This window comes from Lentinus tigrinus, assembly GCF_003813185.1.
Source record: "Lentinus tigrinus ALCF2SS1-7 unplaced genomic scaffold L226scaffold_21, whole genome shotgun sequence".
NCBI classification, from domain to species: Eukaryota; Fungi; Basidiomycota; class Agaricomycetes; order Polyporales; family Polyporaceae; genus Lentinus; species Lentinus tigrinus.
The window spans coordinates 86,207-103,752 of record NW_027137930.1 but is presented as its reverse complement, the minus strand read 5'-3'; the positions used below and the strand labels follow the sequence as shown (position 1 = coordinate 103,752).

Sequence of the window (17,546 nt, the reverse complement as noted above, 5' to 3'; positions counted from 1 at the left end):
ACAACGCATCTTTGCATATTTATCCACTCAAGTTCTGTATCATGCCTATCATGGGGAAGTCTTCACAGAACCATTCGAGTGACGTCGCGGTGCTCGCCGTGAAAATCTTGCACTCTGACTCCTGGCCTTGCGCTGCTTTAACACGCCTCTGTTCTCGTTCTCGACTACATCGTACTCGACTCGTATGAAGTAGGTGGCTCCCGCTTCACCTAGGGTGCGTGCTGGTGCGTGTTAGGTATTGTATCGTCCAGCCTGTGTACGACAGGGACTGTTTCCGAGGCTATGCGGGAGAACCCTTACAGTCACATATTTAAGGACTGCAAGATCCGTTCGAGAATAACTCTCTCGTCCCGCCAGGCGTCACGTCCGAAGAGCCAGTCAAGTTGTCGACAGCCTTACGATTTCCTCTCCTCATGATCCACATGCGTTTCCTACAACTAGGCCTCCATTCAGTTACACCTCACTACATCAGAGCTTCGTATTTATCCACCTATTGTTGATTGCGCTGTATGGGACGCCTCTCAGTGTAACCCGTGAAGAGCCTGAAAATAATTAGCGTACCTTCAGCTAATCGTGATGATCTGCACGAGACCTGCAGAAGAGGCGCTTGGAAGCCCGGTCGCTAAGATCCTAGCGTATTCGTCCTTGCTTGATACGGAGGGTGCGATGAGTTGAGGTGACGAGGCGGGTGTTTCAGGAAGGTTCTGGAGGAGAAGGAGATTGATTTGCGTCTCTGCGTCCAGATCGCCATCTTTTGAGGTGACGCAGACAACGCTCTTGAGATGTCGAAGGCGCAGGAGTGCATCGTCGAGACGGCGCCATGCAGGTAGTTGCTCGATCAATTTGACAGTTTCTTCATCCAATTCTCCAAAGTGGGAACAGGTGATGATGATGCTCCGGAGCTGCGGCGGCGCAGAGAGCACGAGCTCGACATTGGCATCTAGCACATCGTTGTAAGCAGCGCGGAGAGCCGTCGCGATGCCGAGGCGGTCGGAAACGTCTGACATCGTAAGGAAGTTCAGACGGAGAATTTCGAGCTGGGTGCAGTCCTTCAAGAGCCGGGTCCGCCACTGCGTAGGGGCAGCTATAAGAAAAGGCGTCAGCAGTCTCCGGTATCATCATAACTAGTGTACGCACGAATTGGCGTTTTCTCCACTACGGGGAGGAGCATGGTTGGGACGACGTCGATCCGCAAGTCAACGAGACTCTCTGTGCAATTACTGAGAAGACTGGAGAGAGGCGAGGTCTGTGGGATACGGGGCAGGGAGAGTCCCAGCCTTCGCAGCGACCAAGGCGGCTCAGCGCGTTGCAGGATATGGCATAGCGCCATGTATCCCGGGTGACCAGCGCGCTCATCCTCTTGATGGATTTCAAGCTCGTTGACGCGAAGATTAGATAGAAGGAATGTGAACCATGGGCCTGTCGACTCTTGGGATGCATCCCACGAGCAGATCGTATTCGTGAAGTGCAGCTGGTCGATTGTTGGGAAAAGGCAAAGAAGGTGCCCTATGGGACGGAATGTGTAGTCGTTTGTTCTGCAAGACATAATGGACAGTCGGTCGAGAGGGCGGATATAGGGAGCAGTATGAATCGACGAAGGCGGTGCATTGACAGAGTGGATGGTTAAGTTACGAATCATGACTCTCCGAACGTTCGGCATGTGGATCATGAGGGATTCGAGGTCGACAATACGAAAGGTAGGCAGAGGTAACCATGTTGCCGTGGAAGACCGGACGACGAGCGCTGTAACATACTGCAAGACCCGCGCCCCGTCAGATGATGCCCATACTAGAGCCTCTTCTATGGTCTTTCCAGGTATGTTCGCATTGCAAGCGAATGTCCTGTAGAGGCGACTCCGAGAATATGGGGTCCAAGCGCGTGAGACCAGCGCGCAGTTCTTCAGAGAGTCGATATCGTTATGGATGAAGTCGAAGATGTAGTCTGTCAGCTCTCCGGGCAGTTCTCCGACTATACAGCTGTTTGCAGAAGTCGTGTCCGCCCAACTCCGACTGACGCGCACGCACTTTTGACTCGAGAAATTCAGAAAATTCATGTCGGTTGTTGTTGGGCTGCCTGCGTCGTAAAATGTACAGTAGACGTCTCTCCAGTACTGTAGAATGATTGCCAGAGAGAATTTAAGTCTAGAAGAGGTCGCACAGCGCTGCAAGTCCCGAAGTGTGCCACTGCAAGATCTCCGGAGTGCGGACGGTCACGGCCGTTGTGCCTACCGTCCTTTCCTTCTTCCCGCACTCAGCTTCGCCCGCAACACTGGAATGGTCGCTCGGACACGCTCGTCCAAGGTCAAAAAGGACGAGGATGCTGCGGACAGCAATTGTTCGCACAGCGTCATGAGTCTGAGCGACTCCGAGGACGACTTCAACCGGGAGGCGTCTTCGCCAAGTCTGCAAAATCACGCCGATGCTGATGCTTCTGAGGACAACGATGCCGGCATCTCGCAGGAACCCTCTGAGCATGCTCACTCTGACGACTTCGACACCTGTTCAATTCAATCAGTGGACCCACTCCCTGGCAATACCGATGACTTGTCCAGTGCTACACAAGTTGCGAGTTCAAGGCTAGAGGCTGCTTCGAGTTCGCAGGTGGGATCAGATGACGATGATGGGGAATCGGAAGTAGGAGACACAGGCAGGGAAATGGATGATCTCGGTGCGTCCTCTGAGCCCGAGTCAGGGCTACATCTAAATGCTCATTTGTCCTGACTTCTATACTAGATTATGACAGTGGCGACACCCTCCCCGCAGGGAAGGAGCTCCTCAAGATCATTGTTCCCCCACCTGGCACATTCAGCAAGCCGAAGCAAGCAAAGTCCTCTCCTACGAAGAAACTCCCTGCTGCGACCGCCAAAGTCAAGAAGGGCAAGAATTCAACAAGGACATCGTCTCCTGCTCACCCAGGCAAGTCTACGCCTCAGGAGAAAGTGTCGCAGCACGGTAAAAAGGTTGCAAAGTCGAAGATGGGTCACAACTCAAAGGTGCGTCCTCGAAGACACTTAATGGTCACGACTCGGAGCTCGGTCTCCAATCTGACAACATCTTTGGAAGGGCGATCACGATCAGCCGTCAACGAGTGTGGCTACAGCCTCTGTGGGACTGTCGAAGAAGCGCACCGGTCCCGGACGTCCCGCAAAGGTCCAGGATGTCCCTCAGCTTGTCACGAAGTGGAGCGTTTCGGCATATGTCGAAGTCGAACAGCCCCCCAAAGTCGAACAGAAAACTGAGCGGTGCAAGAAGAAGATTGTGTTGCAGGAACCGCTACGGTTGGGCCCGCTCACGATCACGCACAAGACAACGTGGTCTGTCCTAGTTGCCGATCTCGCAGACGTGCTTGAGGTGAATAAGGAGAACCTCCTGCTGCATTCGCTCAGCTGGCGTGGCATGCTTGAGCCTGGGACGAAGTGTGCTTCTGCTGACACCGACCTATGGCTGCCCATGATGAATGCTAGTGGCTACGATGAGCTTGTAGAGACGGGCATCAAAAAACATCAGTATTCTCGTATTCGGCTTCGTATTGCTCCGCCGAAGCTGCCAGGGAAGCGAAAAACATCATCAGTAAGTCTCAATCTTGTTGACACCTCCGCCCTTGATTATTGATTGCGCTCCAGTCCCTTCCATGGGCACAGGCACAATCAACGGTGCGATCTGATTGTGACGATAGCGAGGATGAGGCTCCTCCCAAGGCAAAGAAAAGCAAGTCCGTGCCACCGAAGAAGGTACGCAACTGCACTTTCATCCCACCCACTACATCCCTTGACAGGCTTGTCTCGCAGATGGGCCTTGACCAGCAACTCGCTGCAGGTATCGATGCCCTTAAACTGGAACATCCCGTTGGTCGATGCCTCGAGCATCCGGGTATCCGATGCTACCACGATCCTGCGGGATTGCACTTTGAGCTTGACAACAATCGCCTGACCGTATGGGCTCATGCCCTCCACCAAGTATGTCACCTTGGTTGTGGAGCAGTGGTTCGTCCTTGCATGCTGACTTCAATCTCTCAGCATGAGCCCGGTGTTGACATCGCTCATCCACCCAAGAACAACATCTTCTTCCAAGCTGACAAGGCGATCAAACCCCGTCGTGGACACCGTGCACCGGACAGTGGTTTCAACAGCCCGGTCGTGGCACCCGGTGGGCCATACGGCTACCAGCAGCAGTGGGCATTGCACCTGGCGTACAGTCCTGCTATGTACTACCCTCCCATGATGGGTGCCCCCCCGCCGTATGCTTCTTTCCCTCCTCCTTCTCCATACGCTTACTACCCTGGCATGCTTCCACCTCCCCCTGGCTATCCGAGTCCTCAGTCCCCATCGGCTGGACCGTCTCATCATGCGCATCGTTCTGACTGAATTCCCCATGCTACTTTCCAAGATACTTTTCCATAATCGACTACTCCACACCGCTCAACCTCTGACACTCTTTTGACCCGCATTCCTTCACGTACATGTTTCATTTCAGCCCATTTTCTCCAATATCTGACCCTCTATACAAACCCCGCCGCCATGCGTAATAGTCCAGGAATGATAGGCATTTTTTAATCTTCAACAATTATGCAAACGTCAACCGTCAATGAGCCCCCTACAGAATGTGGTAACCGCTGTGTCTGTACCACCCTTGAGCCTTTTCTGCTGTCACCGCCGCCATGCACGCCTCCATCAATTGGACCTCCGGCACTCCCCCTAAGTCGCATGGATCACCGTGACGGCGTAGATGATACTTCACTGCACGAGCAGATATGGAATTATATGTTAAGTACACCAGAGATTTTCGCGAAAACTCACCGCAGCTGAACGCCTCCTCGATCGGGTTGAAATCAGGCGAGTATGGGGGGAGGAAGATGAGAAAGCACCCTTTGCCGCACAGATCAGTTTCTGGGGATGTATGTTATCATATGTTGCTCACCGGAAGCCTCAACTGCCTCGCGGACAGCGCTACTCTTGTGTGTACGACAATTGTCGATGATGAGGACACTGTTGGGATCAGGGTATGGGTTCATCTTGGGCAACTGAGTCCGACTACGTGTCAAGCACTCGAACACCATTTCACCTTTAGGAACAACTCACGAGATCTTTAAGAACCCAGTCATAGAACTCTGTACCATCAACAGAACCGCGCACCACACGGACTGTGAGGAATCCATCCACAGATAGGGCAGGCAGGATGCTGTAGCGGATGCCGCGATTGAACAACCGCACTTCGCAGGCGCGCGCACCCGCAGGTGCACGTCCATAATGACGGAAACTGGTGCGGTTGTCCTTGCTAGACTCGTCGGCAAATACGAGCTGCTGTGCGACGAATCGAGAGCTGATGTCCGCCAGCCACTGTGCGCGAGTGATCTCGTCGCGTTGCGCTGCTGTCCTCCGAAGTTTCTTGTATGTAATCCCGAGAGACACGAGATTGCGGTGAATTGTGGCGACAGAGATTTGTTGACCATGATAGACCGCCAGCCAGGAAACGATCTCGTCGAGGTATACAGACGGGGATGAACGCACAAGATCACGAACCTCCTCCAATACTGCCGTGCTCAGAACCCGCCTCCGGCCCAACCCACGCAAGCTGCTCCCTGCCTCTACATCTCCATGCCTTTTCACATGCGCCATCCATCGCCGGATGCTTCGATCCGATACTCCAAGTACAAAGGCGATGTCTTGCGTGTCGAATCCCGCGAGAATGAGCGCGTATGCTCGCTCTTTCACCTCCCGGCTGTGTGGAGGGCCCCCCATGAGCGTATTCGGCTTCAGGACAGACAGAGATGTATCACAGAGCGAATGCAGAACAGCAGATGGCCACTAGCGTGGAGTACGAGGACAACTATGAATATATTGTATTTACAGAATTTCGCGCGCATCTGCGCGTTGCGAGCAAAAGGCGCTCGGACACGACTTCTGCAAACAGCTGTACCGCCTCTGCTCGATGCCTTAGTGGAGAACATGCTCTGGTGCTGATTCAGTCTCCATTACCGTACCACCCGAGATTGACGTACCTCTTGACGAATGTTGCTACTTGATAGTTGAAAGACTAGATGATTCGTCAACACGCGCGCTCTGAGCATATTCGCACTGATAATCGTGAGAAAGTCTTTTGACAGGGACTTTCACCTGGATCCGCACTGTGGTTTTCCCGACCTCTCGCTGAATTCTGGGTTCCACCTCATCTCGCATCTACTGAATTTCTACGTGTCTGGGATCACCAGGTACCGTGAAAAGGCATGGCGGTCGGCTCGGGTTGCGACAACAACTGGGCTCAGGGAGGACGAAAGTTGCCTCCGGAGCTCTGGAGAACTTGAATGTAGTTCTTCCAGATCTGTACTCCCACGTCATAGTATGTTTTGGACTGTGGCGATCTGAGGCCAGCGACCGCTATGTGGTCGCGAAGAGGCCTAGACACCGTCATTATGGAAGGCGACCATTCAGAACTGGAACGCGGGTTAACATCCAGGCTTGCAAGATCCTGCACCACATCGCTCATACGCCCAGCTTCGCGCGGCTCGTCAAGAAGCTCTCTGTCCACGCCTACTTGGTGCATGCCGGAGAGGGTATCTTTGAGTTATGTGAGTTGGTTTCTGTTGTATGGGGTTGAAGTATGTCGCTCATGCTGGTACTTGTACTTGCACAGTCGCGTTGAAGGAGGCTTTACTGGTGAGGACGAACATCACGTCGTTCCGATACTAGGACCGCTGTCCTCTTCCGAACGCGGCCGTGCTCGACGCACTCGCGCAGTCTTCAGGCAACATTCTGCGGGAGATTTTCCTACCGTAGGTATTTTCATATAACTATCGCCTCTTCTCCGCAACTGACTTCCCAACAGCTCCTCGGATGTCATACGGATGGGCCTCGTTAAGTTCAAGCGACTGCAAACGCTGATCTTGCACCACCCCTATAATCCCGACCACATATTCGACCTACCTGAAGACTCAGAAGTGTCTGTCGCTGACGGGGTGGAGGCGAGCCGAGAAACCTTGACTCGGCTTGCGCTGTACGGGAACGCTGTCTGGAGGTGACCCGTGCGCCCCCTCCTCGACCTCACGAGCTTGAGATTAGCCTCCCGTCCCCACTCGTTGGCCTCGAGCTCGTCCTCCATCACTGCACCGCTCTCCGCTATGTCACTTTCGACCTCTTTGTGTGCGAGAACTCTCGGTTCATGGCGCTGCTGAAGGCGCACCTGGAGGCCTTCCCCAGGCTCGTGGCCTTCTCTTCGGACATACCGGGCTGCTCACTCTGGAACAGACCGCTGTGCTTGCGAATTTTCTGAGAGGGAAGAAGACGCTGAGGATGCTGGACCTTGCGGATAACGACATCAGTATGGAGGAGGGGGCGGAGATCCTTCTAGGCGAGATTCTACGCGAGCTCCCCCCTCTCGAGGTCCTCGGGTTCAATGCGCATCACGCCTTCCTCCCGGATGACGTGGACATTGTTGCGTTCTTGGGAGACCATCTCCCTCCGCATCTGTCTGCGCTCTTCCTCAACTTCACTCTGGACGACGAAGACATGTCTTCTCTGGGCTTCATCGATATTGTGCGTGTCTCGCTGAGGATTCAGCGTCTGGTGCTGTGATCGTGCTGACTCTGCTCTTGTAGTTCAGGCAGTTGACCTCCTTACGGTACCTTCACATCATCGACATACTCGGGACCGTGGATCTCAAGCAGCAGCTCCTCGAGGACCACCCGGACATTCTCCAGCTCGTTGGGTACAACTCGTTCCTGCGATGAATCGAACACGACCTCCTGATGTACTCTCCGCCGTGGTCGGACTCGAAGGTGAGGTTCAGTACTGCGGAAGACTTCGGGTGCGAGGGCTGGGTGTGGTGTTGCAGGTATCATGCTCCCGAAGCATTCTGGTAAGCCTCCACTGCTTCTCAGAAACGCGCATAAGTTTCTGATACTGGGCTTTCCCAGGCATCGTGACCTCTTCGTTGCGTGACTGGAGGATTTCGAACCGTCATACATTTGGTTTACGCTTCGCAGTTTACTGGTACCGTTCGCCGTGTATTATAGATGTCTATTGTCGACCATTCTCCACCTAGAAAATGCTAAGTAGCGCTGTCCGAAAATCAAACTGGACAATGACATGTTGAAGGCGTTGCCGGTACGGCTCAAGTTGCCCGCCGAAATCAACTTGATACTCCGGCTGCGAACAACTCCCAAGCGAGGTCGAGATGGTATAGACTCCCGGCGTGAAGTTCTATCCGTAGGTTGAGGAAACTCGTGCGCCCGGCGGCATGCTGCGGTGACCGGGCCCAGACTAGGACACCCATTAGTAACTAGAGGCTGGGACTGCGAGTCCATGTCTCATGAGCTGATGGAGAAAACAAAACCATTGGGCTTGCGCAGCTGCCTCGATTGCAGACCCGGGCGCTATATACCAGTACATCGAGTATCTGTCTACTCCAAAGAAACAATGGTTCAAGGAGAACTCGTCGATCGCATCCTCGTGATCTACACCCCCGAGCACTTCGAAACGAACGCCTATTGGGCTGCGTGACTGCCTCGATCGCAGACCTGGGCCAATGTCTCAGAGCGATTCAGCGACGCCGCCGTATACATCGACGTGCTCCGGTGCGGGTCTTTCGGAGCTACGCTTCCCGAGTGCGCTGGAATCTATGTATCAGCGCTGAAATCGTGAGACAACGCGATAGAGGACTCACAACGACGACAACCTCCTCGCCCGTCAACACTGTATGGTTCCCCCTATACTCGGCTTTTCGCGGGGACAAATAAGTTTCCATGCGACATGGAAACCTCCCCTCCAAAACTATCGTCTTCTTTTTCATGAAACCCTTCACCTGTCGTTGGTAGGGGAGAAAGATTTCCGAGGAACGCACATCCGAGCTGTCGACCACTGGTGCCGGCGGGACGGTACGGTCCTCTGGTTGCAACGTCTGCCGGGTCACACCGCTGCCACATTGCTGTGCATATGGGTGCGCATCGATGACGACCATTTTTTCAATGGGCGAAAAGACCACCGGAGTGGGGATCGAGAGCACACATCGTGACCCGTGCACTGCGAGGGACAACTTGTGCGCGGTCGTGTTCTCCGCGGTGACGACCCGCGCGCCGGTGGGGCCCCAATTGTCCCAGGGCACGATGGCTCGGGAGCGCCGCCACCATCCAGTCTCCCTCCGTGCGAGGTAGCTACGAATGGTCGCCAGGGAGACCAGGAAGACCATGCTCTGCCTGATCACCTGTCTCCCCTTGTCTGTGGCTGAAAGAATGTCGTCCATGCGTACAGCGAGCAACGAATGGGACGGATCTGGGCGGAACAACGGGCGGTCGTCTCTATGAGTGCGCGGGATGTGGAGAAAGCTGTTGAAACGCTCTGGCTGCTGTACTCCAAGTCCTAGTCTCGGCAAGCACAGGCGCAGGAGATGCGCTTGAGGCTTCGTGTAGGACGGGGGCTTTGGCGCACCACGATCGGGGTCAAAGCTGAACACGTCAATGCCATCCTGTTTTGTGACTAGGATATGACGTCGGTCGATAAGATGATAGGAACACGCCTGGCGCGTTTGATAACGCTGTGCAAACGGCATAAGTCCGGATCCGAATTTGATAGAAGAGAGCAGCGGTGGCAGGATGACTAACCCATACAACCACGCCCGTCTTCCAATTCATCACCTGCACTTCCATCGAAATTTGCCAATAATGGTCGTCATCGCCGTGCCATGTTGCTTGATAATTTCCCCAAGCCACCAGATCAGAGTGGAACTCGAGACGGTCTGCATCCTTGGGGTATGTGTCGGTACCGACCCGCTGGGTGCTACATACTGTTCGAAGCAGAGATGAGGCAGCGAGAGGATGAGGGTAGCAATCGCTAGATATTGAGATGAAGTGATGGCGGTGTCTAATGATGGTGCTCAGTTGGATAAGATGTCAGCGCGAGGGAGGGAAATAACGCACTCATTCCTGGCATCGCCTGGTAGCGTGATTACGAGCAAGTCCTGGGAGAGATCCACAGTATAGCGAGCGCCGGAAAGGTCCGTAGGTTCCAGAAGTGACTTCCAGGCCATACACATGAACGTAAGCTCAGGGAGGCCGGTGCGCGCATTCCCTGGACGATGCAGCTTGAGAGCGAGGGTGTGGGAATTCTCGACAGCGTACACAAAGACACCGTTGGATTGTGCTAGATAGCGCAATCCTTCCTGAGGGTCCTGTATGCGAGGAGAGAATGCGCTCCCCGCCCACGTGTGCTGGAACTGCAGGATGGCGGAGTAACGATCTTGGAGAGAGACACCTTCAGGGGAGCTGTCCGTCATTGCGGAGACGCCTAGCCTATACGCATACTGCACAGCCATGCTTTCGAAGACCTTCGAAAGCCAGCGAGATGTCTGCGCGGTATCCAAGGATCAGTTTCAGCAGTCGCAGGATACGGTCATAGGGCGCGCTCACGAGTCTACAAGCGACTAGGGAAGCAGGGTCGAGAAGGCATAGAATCATGATCTGAAGCTCGATCGGTAGGTCCAGGAAGCCTGTGCGACTGGGGGCATGCGTCCATGGTCGGAATGCCAGCAAGCCCATCAGTGTATAGAGGGTGGTCGGAGTTGAACAGGAGGATATATGAGATATGATGATGGTTGCAAGTGGGGAAGTGAGAGTGTGTGCTATGGGACTGGACGGTCAGCAGCCTCTGTATTTATGCATACCTGTAGGTTCCGCAAGCTGGGCGGGTGAGCATGGCGGAATGTGCGAAGTCCGAGCCCAATGCGTCGGATTAAGCAGTTGCCGGTCGCATATGAGATACCTTGGGCCAGATTGTGAGGGCCGCATTTGCAACCGGACTGCCGAGTGATTGTATTGCGATGGGGACTGCGAAGACGTAGTCCATATATGAATATGCGTCATAGCTCTCATTCGAACCGTGGGATTCCCGTGCAGTACGATTACTGACGGAAGGGGAGATGTAGGGGAGGCTGTGTCGTGGCCGAACAATTGTGGCCGGTTCTCAAATTCGAGGGGGCTGCAGCAGGCTCGTGGAAACGATGACAATAACAGGGCGACGAGAGATGTCAGCGGCTCGATCACATCCTCTACGTCTCAAACGGAGACTTCTGGGAAAGCTTCCGATCTCTGGTAGTCGCCACCAATAAAGAGCGTGGAGATCTGAGCCTTAGAATACTTGGCGATTTCTAGCCAAGCCAAGACGTCGGCGAGTCTTCTTCCGGGCTGTGTGAGCTAGCAAGACGTGATGGAAAAGAGGTGGTATTGACAGAAGGGGAGCCGAAAACGAGATACGAGTGCACCGACACCGAGTGCATCGATGTGGTTGTAGAGATGGTCTATGCTGTTGTCCGTCACTTCTCCGGGGATTACGCAGGATCCGGGCTGGCTCTGGTAACACAGGGCGGTCAACTAATCACGATAACCGATGGGAGTACCACGGTATGCGTACCTGCTATCGGTTTGTGAGGCAGGGTTGGGCTGTCGATGGCCAGTATCTGTCTTCCGAGGACTTGCATAGGTGAGCCGGCAGAACCTCGTAGTCCTCGCGCTGTCCTGAAAGTAGGGCACGGATGGCAGAGCCAGAATCAAGAAGACAGAGGTCATTTGAGACGTACAGGCGATAATCCTGCTTCCGCGAGGACAGTCTGGTCTCACTTCAGCGCACCGAGGAAGCTGGAGGTCGGGAACAAGCTGCGCGGAACCTCGCAAGCGCCCTTGTGGCAAGCTCCGGCAGCTGCCGGCCTGGTCTTCGAACCCGCGCTCGGATATTTCTACGCATAGGATTTATTGGACAAAGACCCCCCTTCCTTCAACGACGGAAAACCCTCATGGACGTATCAGCTACGTTTACTTTCGATGTTATCAAGTTGATTCATCTAACGTACAACTCTTTCGGAACGACTCGGATCTCTTAGATATCTGGACTATCCATGAGCGTGAACCAGCGCACTTCAGCTCATCACCGCAATATGCAGCCGACGTGCAGACGCAGCCCTCGGAAACGCGTTGCACAAGAGTCCAATGTACGCGTCCGCGCTCGTCTCGGACAGGGCCAGCAGCGGGCCCGGCAAACTCCCTGTCTCGAGGAGACCCTGAGCACGGATGAACTCATCAATCCGGCCCTCCACGTCGTAGCCCTCCCACTCTTCCAGTTCAGCGACGACGCAGACGATGCTCTTGAGGTTCGTGAGCCGCGAGAGAGCCTCGTCGAGAGGAGCCCAGTCGGGTGCGCTGCGGAGGACAAGTTCGTCCGTCTTCTGCGTCTCCGCGTCGAGCGATGCCGAGTGGAAGACGCTGATGACGATGTGCTCGAGCTGCGGCGGGACGAACTCCACGAGCTCGACGTTCGATTGGAGGGCGTTGCTGTCAGCCCCGTAGAGCTGGGCATCCTTTCCGTCGGAGATGCGTCCGTCCGAGTGCGCAAGGGCGAGCGTGCTCAGCCGCAGTATTTTGAGAGAGGTGCAGGCCTGCAACTCCCGGGTATAAAAACCGCCTGAGATGTACGAGAGGTGTCAGCAGGATCCGCATTTGTTCACTCCACACGAAAAACGCGGTACTTACGGAGGCTCCTGCGACGTAACACGCTCGGAAGCACGTCGACCGCGAGATCGGAGAGGCACTTTGCGCAGGGAGTGAGGAAGAGATAGATGGGCGGGGTGCCAAAGGGTTGAGGGAAGGCCATTCCCAGCCTCCGCAACGGCCAGCAGGTTGGGTCTGCTCGTTGGAGGAGGCACACTATTCCCGTGTAACCGTGATAATCGGAACCTGCTTCTTCAACGCAGTGCATATCGAGCTCGCCGATGCGAAGTGCAGATAGGAGCGGCGTGAACCACGGCTCCGACTCCATGCATTCGTCCCACCCACAGACGGTCTCCGCGAAGTAGAGCCGGTCGATGACCGGGAAGAGACAGAGGAGATGGCCGATATGTGTGAACGAGTCTTCGGGCGTTTTGCAAGCTAGGATAGAGAGCCGGGCGAGACTGAGACGACGGCTGTCAGGCGTTGACTGAACCGTTGGAGGCGCATCGAGGACCACGTTCTGAAGGGTGACATTTCGGACGTTTGGCATGTGCGGCATGAGACGACCGAGGTCGCCAATCGGCAGAGTGTGTGTGACAGTCCCGCTTGGCCTGGCTGCCTCGATGATGAGCGTTGCAACCTCTCTCGTCCCGGCAGAGTCGGATGCCGCCCATTTCAGGAGCTCTCCTGCAGACCGGTCAGGTTCGTCCTGCCGGCAGACGACGGGCCAGGTGCGGAAGACATGGAAGTGAGCAGTACCCGTCCAGGCACGAGCGATGAGTGCGCAGGTCTTCAGAGAGTCGATGTCGTCGTGGAGGAAATCGATGATGTAGTCTGTGACCTCTCCCGGAAGCTCTTTCACCCCGTCGTGGGTGTCGAAGGCTGTAGTTGAGGTCATGGTCTACCTGAAAGTGAGCCACATATCTCTAACATCCACTGATAACATACCTGTCGGGACTGTAACCACGGCGTGATGGTGGGGAGAGAAAGTGCGTGTGCGCTAGCGATAGCGCAGCCGGCGAATGCCCCTAACCGTCGTGCACACCCCTAACAGCATCATGCTAGCCAGCTAGTTTCTCACGCCGCGAGATTGTATGGAGAGACCGCGAGGAGACCAAGCGTGGCCTCCTCACCCGACGCACCAACCAGTCGATTAAACGGCGAAAGATTCATATCTGCAGTAATGATACACTAGTCTATCAGCATCACGAAGAGTCATAGTCGGAACTGGGCATTGTTCAGAATCTGAGTGGACCTCACCTCTGGAAGGAACAGACGGATGCCAGACCGGACAGCATGGCGATGACGCACCTCCCGCATCGTACGGCCACCGCGCCCGGATCCAAGTACGACGTTCCTATGTAAAATCCGTAACATTATGTGCAACAAGTATGTGCATGGTGCGTACGTATGGTGTGGTATCTCAATCGGTCCGCGTCTCGATATCTGCTATAACACACCTTCCCTCCCTTCCTACGCGTGCAGGATCACTCCGGGCCAGGCCCGTGCCGAATATTCCGCACGTCTGGTTCCTGGTCGGGCGAGACGGGCACGTAGTCCTTGATGAACGCATTGTCTCCCCGGATGTTGAGGAACGAATACTGCGGGACGGATCAGCTTCTGCCGAGTGAAAGAAAGTGTAGGTAAGCTCACCTCAGCTAGCTCAATGCCGCTGTGTCGGTTGTAGTTTGCGTACACTAGGTTGATCTGCTCACGCGCATCATCAGACACACCCACCGGCACTCATAGAGACCACGCACCTCATGATGGAACGGCCTGAGCCCCGACACCTCGAGCAGCTCCCACCACTCGAGGAAGTCCTGGAAGCGCTGGTTCCACACGTGCAGCTCGATCTGCAGCTGGCCAAACGGCAGCACGCCCTCGCGCTCGGGCACGCTCCATCCCGTCGCGTTCTTGCTGTTGCCGTTCGCGCCCGAAGAGACCCGCTCCATGGTGAAGTCGCGAATGATGCTGCGGAACGTCTCCCACTCCCAGCCTTCGACGTCCAGCCGGAGGAAGTCGATGTGCGAGTGGCCTGCAGTTCGAGTTAGTAAGCGGCATGGGCAGTCGACTAGAATTAGACGAGGAACGCACCGTTCTCGGACATGAGCGACTTGAGCGTCCATGTCTTCGGGTCGTCGCCCGGGCCGTGCCTGTCGCTTGCCCCGAGCGCGAGCTTCCCAAAGTGTGCGCGATGCCTGAGCGACTTGGGGATGTGGTGCCGCGCGTCTTCTCCCTTCGTCGAGTCGTATATCCAGACTTCGCAGAATTGTGTTGATTGCAGCAGGGTTGCCTCGAATGAGTACGAGGAGTCGATTCCTGTGAACGGGGAAAGAGGTCAGCGATCTTAGTCTAATGGGCGTGCACAGGAGGGGGGAAGCTGGGAGTCCGGGATAGATGATGCAAAAAGGTGAAGGGATGCAAGGACGTTCCGTGACAGACTCGCAATACCCCACCCGCCACCACGAATTTCACCACAAAGGTTAGGACTCGACTCTGCCTCCGTTCTGTGCCATTTCCCGCCCTTTGTTGGAAGGTCTAACCGTCTGCCACCGCACATCATAACCCACAAGGATTTGCGTGCGCTAAAGCCGTCAAATTTGGCCTGCCTCGACGCTGGGCTCGCCTGTCGTGTGAGCCGCGCGAGACCGACGCGTCAAGCGCCTGAGACGCGCGTAAAGAATAGTGGTGCTCAATTCTGGTCGGTCGCAGGTCGCAGGTCGCAGGTCGCAGAACGCAGACTGTGATGAGACCTGTGAGCGAGGCTGCCGACGTCAACTCTTTCCTACTTCGTCCCGCTTAGAGGTCTCATCACTCTGTTCTGCGACCAGCGACCAGCGACCGACCAGCGACCGACCAGAATTGAACACCCTTAATGGCGTCCGGGCAAGCCAACGCGACAGACCCTCAGCCGTGGTGTCGGGGGTGGACGTGGCTCCACTGGGCCGTCCCCACGTCTCAAGCGACAGACTACGGAGGGCAGTAAAGATGGGCACATCGCTCCGAGTCGAGAAACTTCTTGCAGAGAATAGCCGGTAGTGTTGAACGCCAGATGGAGCGGGGACAGCAACGAGCATGGAAGGGGCACTGGATGGCGCGACTGGCACGGAAAGAAAGGGGAAGACGTGGCGAGAGGAGAAGAATAGACACGAGCGGCGGGAGAGGAGAAGCAACATGGTCTCCTGACCCGACTCTGCCTCCGTTCTGTGCCATTTCCCGTCCTTTGTTGGAAGGTCTAACCGTTTGGTATCGAGGCTACCGCACATCATAATCCACAAGGATTGGCGTGCGCTGATGCCTTCAAATTCGACCTGCCTCGAGGCCAGGCTCGCCTGTCGTGTGGGCCGCGCGAGACCGGCGCGTCAAGCGCCTGAGACGAATTGCACGCGCATAAAGAATAGCGTACAGACCGCGACAGACCCTCAATCAGGTGTCATAGCTCCATTGAGCGGCACCAACCCTTCAGGCGACAGACTGCGGAGGGCAGTAAAGATGGGCGCATCGCTCGGGAAACTTCTTGCAGCGAATAGCCGGTGAGAAGGGGGAGTGATGTTGAACGCCAGGTGGAGCGGGGACAGCAACGAGCACGGAAGGGGCACTGGCTGGCGCGGCTGGCACGGAATGAAAGGGGAAGACGTGGAGAGAGGAGAAGAAAGGACACGAGCGGCGGAAGAGGAGAAGTAACACGGTCTCCCAAAGCTGAAAGACGTACCAAATGAATAAATCACGCAATCAGGCTTGTCCTGTATGCGCGATATGCCACACATCCACTTCCCACCGTCGCCGAGCGCGCCCAGCCTGTCGAGTTCGTGCGGGCAGTTGTAAATTGGCGGGAAGAAATCCCCTGCGAGCACGAGTTCGTCAGCGCGAACGAGGGGCAAGCAGCCGGCGAGGAGACATACAAACGGTGTATGGCGGCCATGGATCCTGGTCTGGGGGAAACCTGAGCGATCGAGGATGTCAGAAACGACTGCGAGGAACTGCGCGAGGGACGTACATGACGACCTGGGCGGGCGTAGGCCCAAATCGTGTGATGAGGTCTTGCCGCTGCGGGAGCATGTCGCGATATTTGCGCTCCTCGCGCTCGAGCCTCGCCTTGAGGTCGTGGTTTGCCTTGTATGCGACGGCGCGCGGGTGCGGTGTTGGGCTGGAGAGGAACCAGTACGCGCAGAGAATGAAGGCGGCGAGTGCGATGGTGTAGCGTGGGTGTCGCTGTCCTAATGAGAGTGGGGATTTCGCCATGCTGGCGGGCGTGCGTCGGGTGTCGGTCGTCGTGTGCGACGGCGGCGGCGTCGTAGAAGACAGTGAGGAAGAGAGGAGGGGCAGAATGCGGGGGAAAAGCAGGACGCCCGGCTGCGGTCTGGAACAACGGGTCACGTGCATACTCAACGACTTCAGCGTTAGGGGTTAAGTGAGTTGGCTTTCTCAATCCACCATCCGATACATCCTAGATCATGTCTTCCACTACCACATTCAACCCTGGCAATCTCAAAGAGCTTAACAGGGATGTAACCGACCACATTGTCGACTTTTTGCATAACGACATCTGCTCGCTGAAAACCTGCGCACTCATCGCTCGCTCTTGGACCTTCTCCGCCCACTTTCATATCTTTCGCACCTGGCCCGTAGTCTGTCGTCCGGATATACCTGACAGGTCCGCAAGAGAGCTCTTGAAATGGGCCGCATCTGAGGCGGGGACGCGACACCTGTCATACATCACATCGCTCATCGTCGAGGCGACCAGCAAGGACGGCACCATCAAACACAACTTCCGCATCGCTGACCTCGAGCGACTAATGGATCGCCTGAACAACGTCCAACGCGTCACCCTCCGGAACATAGTCCTGCAGTCTGGGATCGTGCCCGCTCCGACCGTCCAGTCCGCTCCACACAGCCGCTCCCTCGTCCGGCTCTCCATCTTGTCCTGCAGAACATCCGACATGTCGTTCACTCCCATTGGCCACCTCCTCTGTCTCTTCCCCAAGATCGACCGCCTGGACCTCGTCGGCACTCTCTGCTCGTGGAGTGAACGCCTAGAATGGCATCCATGGTTCACGTCCCTCCTATCCGGGCTACGCGTC

General features: G+C 55.7%; 6 protein-coding genes across 6 annotated transcripts; 2 read left to right on the top strand and 4 right to left on the bottom strand.

The window, feature by feature from the left end:
- Positions 1-561: 561 nt before the first annotated feature.
- On the bottom strand, positions 562-2,053 carry L226DRAFT_536888 (uncharacterized protein; the record flags this gene model as incomplete). The annotated part of the gene is made up of 3 exons (XM_067681213.1): positions 562-1,084; positions 1,138-1,976; positions 2,025-2,053. The coding sequence occupies 3 exons, from the start codon at positions 2,051-2,053 to the stop codon at positions 564-566; spliced, it is 1,389 nt and encodes a 462-aa protein (XP_067533275.1).
- Positions 2,054-2,348: 295 nt separating this feature from the next.
- On the top strand, positions 2,349-4,363 carry L226DRAFT_572825 (uncharacterized protein; the record flags this gene model as incomplete). Its single annotated transcript, XM_067684733.1, has 6 exons — positions 2,349-2,667; positions 2,733-2,992; positions 3,063-3,569; positions 3,623-3,730; positions 3,788-3,955; positions 4,016-4,363. The coding sequence occupies 6 exons, from the start codon at positions 2,349-2,351 to the stop codon at positions 4,361-4,363; spliced, it is 1,710 nt and encodes a 569-aa protein (XP_067533274.1).
- A 1,403-nt stretch (positions 4,364-5,766) lies between these two features.
- L226DRAFT_587224 (uncharacterized protein) lies at positions 5,767-7,739 on the top strand (the record flags this gene model as incomplete). The annotated part of the gene is made up of 8 exons (XM_067685588.1): positions 5,767-5,911; positions 6,208-6,335; positions 6,453-6,564; positions 6,630-6,652; positions 6,686-6,768; positions 6,822-6,933; positions 7,193-7,528; positions 7,591-7,739. 8 exons carry the CDS (start codon positions 5,767-5,769, stop codon positions 7,720-7,722), a joined length of 1,071 nt encoding a protein of 356 aa, XP_067533273.1. The 3' UTR covers positions 7,723-7,739.
- Positions 7,740-8,301: 562 nt separating this feature from the next.
- On the bottom strand, positions 8,302-10,524 carry L226DRAFT_587223 (uncharacterized protein; the record flags this gene model as incomplete). The annotated part of the gene is made up of 8 exons (XM_067685587.1): positions 8,302-8,367; positions 8,512-8,610; positions 8,658-8,795; positions 8,835-9,214; positions 9,419-9,455; positions 9,592-9,766; positions 9,907-10,334; positions 10,396-10,524. The coding sequence occupies 8 exons, from the start codon at positions 10,522-10,524 to the stop codon at positions 8,302-8,304; spliced, it is 1,452 nt and encodes a 483-aa protein (XP_067533272.1).
- Positions 10,525-11,743: 1,219 nt separating this feature from the next.
- Positions 11,744-13,662, bottom strand: L226DRAFT_144434 (uncharacterized protein). The gene is made up of 3 exons (XM_067672384.1): positions 13,414-13,662; positions 12,508-13,366; positions 11,744-12,439 (listed from the first exon to the last, which is right to left on the bottom strand). Exons 2-3 carry the CDS (start codon positions 13,361-13,363, stop codon positions 11,898-11,900), a joined length of 1,398 nt encoding a protein of 465 aa, XP_067533271.1. The 5' UTR covers positions 13,364-13,366; positions 13,414-13,662; the 3' UTR covers positions 11,744-11,897.
- A 290-nt stretch (positions 13,663-13,952) lies between these two features.
- L226DRAFT_572821 (uncharacterized protein) lies at positions 13,953-16,707 on the bottom strand (the record flags this gene model as incomplete). The annotated part of the gene is made up of 7 exons (XM_067684732.1): positions 13,953-14,066; positions 14,119-14,172; positions 14,226-14,500; positions 14,560-14,784; positions 16,178-16,309; positions 16,368-16,408; positions 16,463-16,707. The coding sequence occupies 7 exons, from the start codon at positions 16,705-16,707 to the stop codon at positions 13,953-13,955; spliced, it is 1,086 nt and encodes a 361-aa protein (XP_067533270.1).
- Between the last annotated feature and the right edge of the window lie 839 nt (positions 16,708-17,546).

Excerpts from the sequence above, each read along its gene's own strand:
- L226DRAFT_144434 (XM_067672384.1), bottom strand. The coding sequence starts at position 13,363 with ATGACCTCAACTACAGCCTTCGACACCCACGACGGGGTGAAAGAGCTT. Across the intron at positions 12,440-12,507 it reads GTTACGTCGCAGGAGCCTCC|GCGGTTTTTATACCCGGGAG; the intron begins GTAAGTACCGCG and ends CGTACATCTCAG.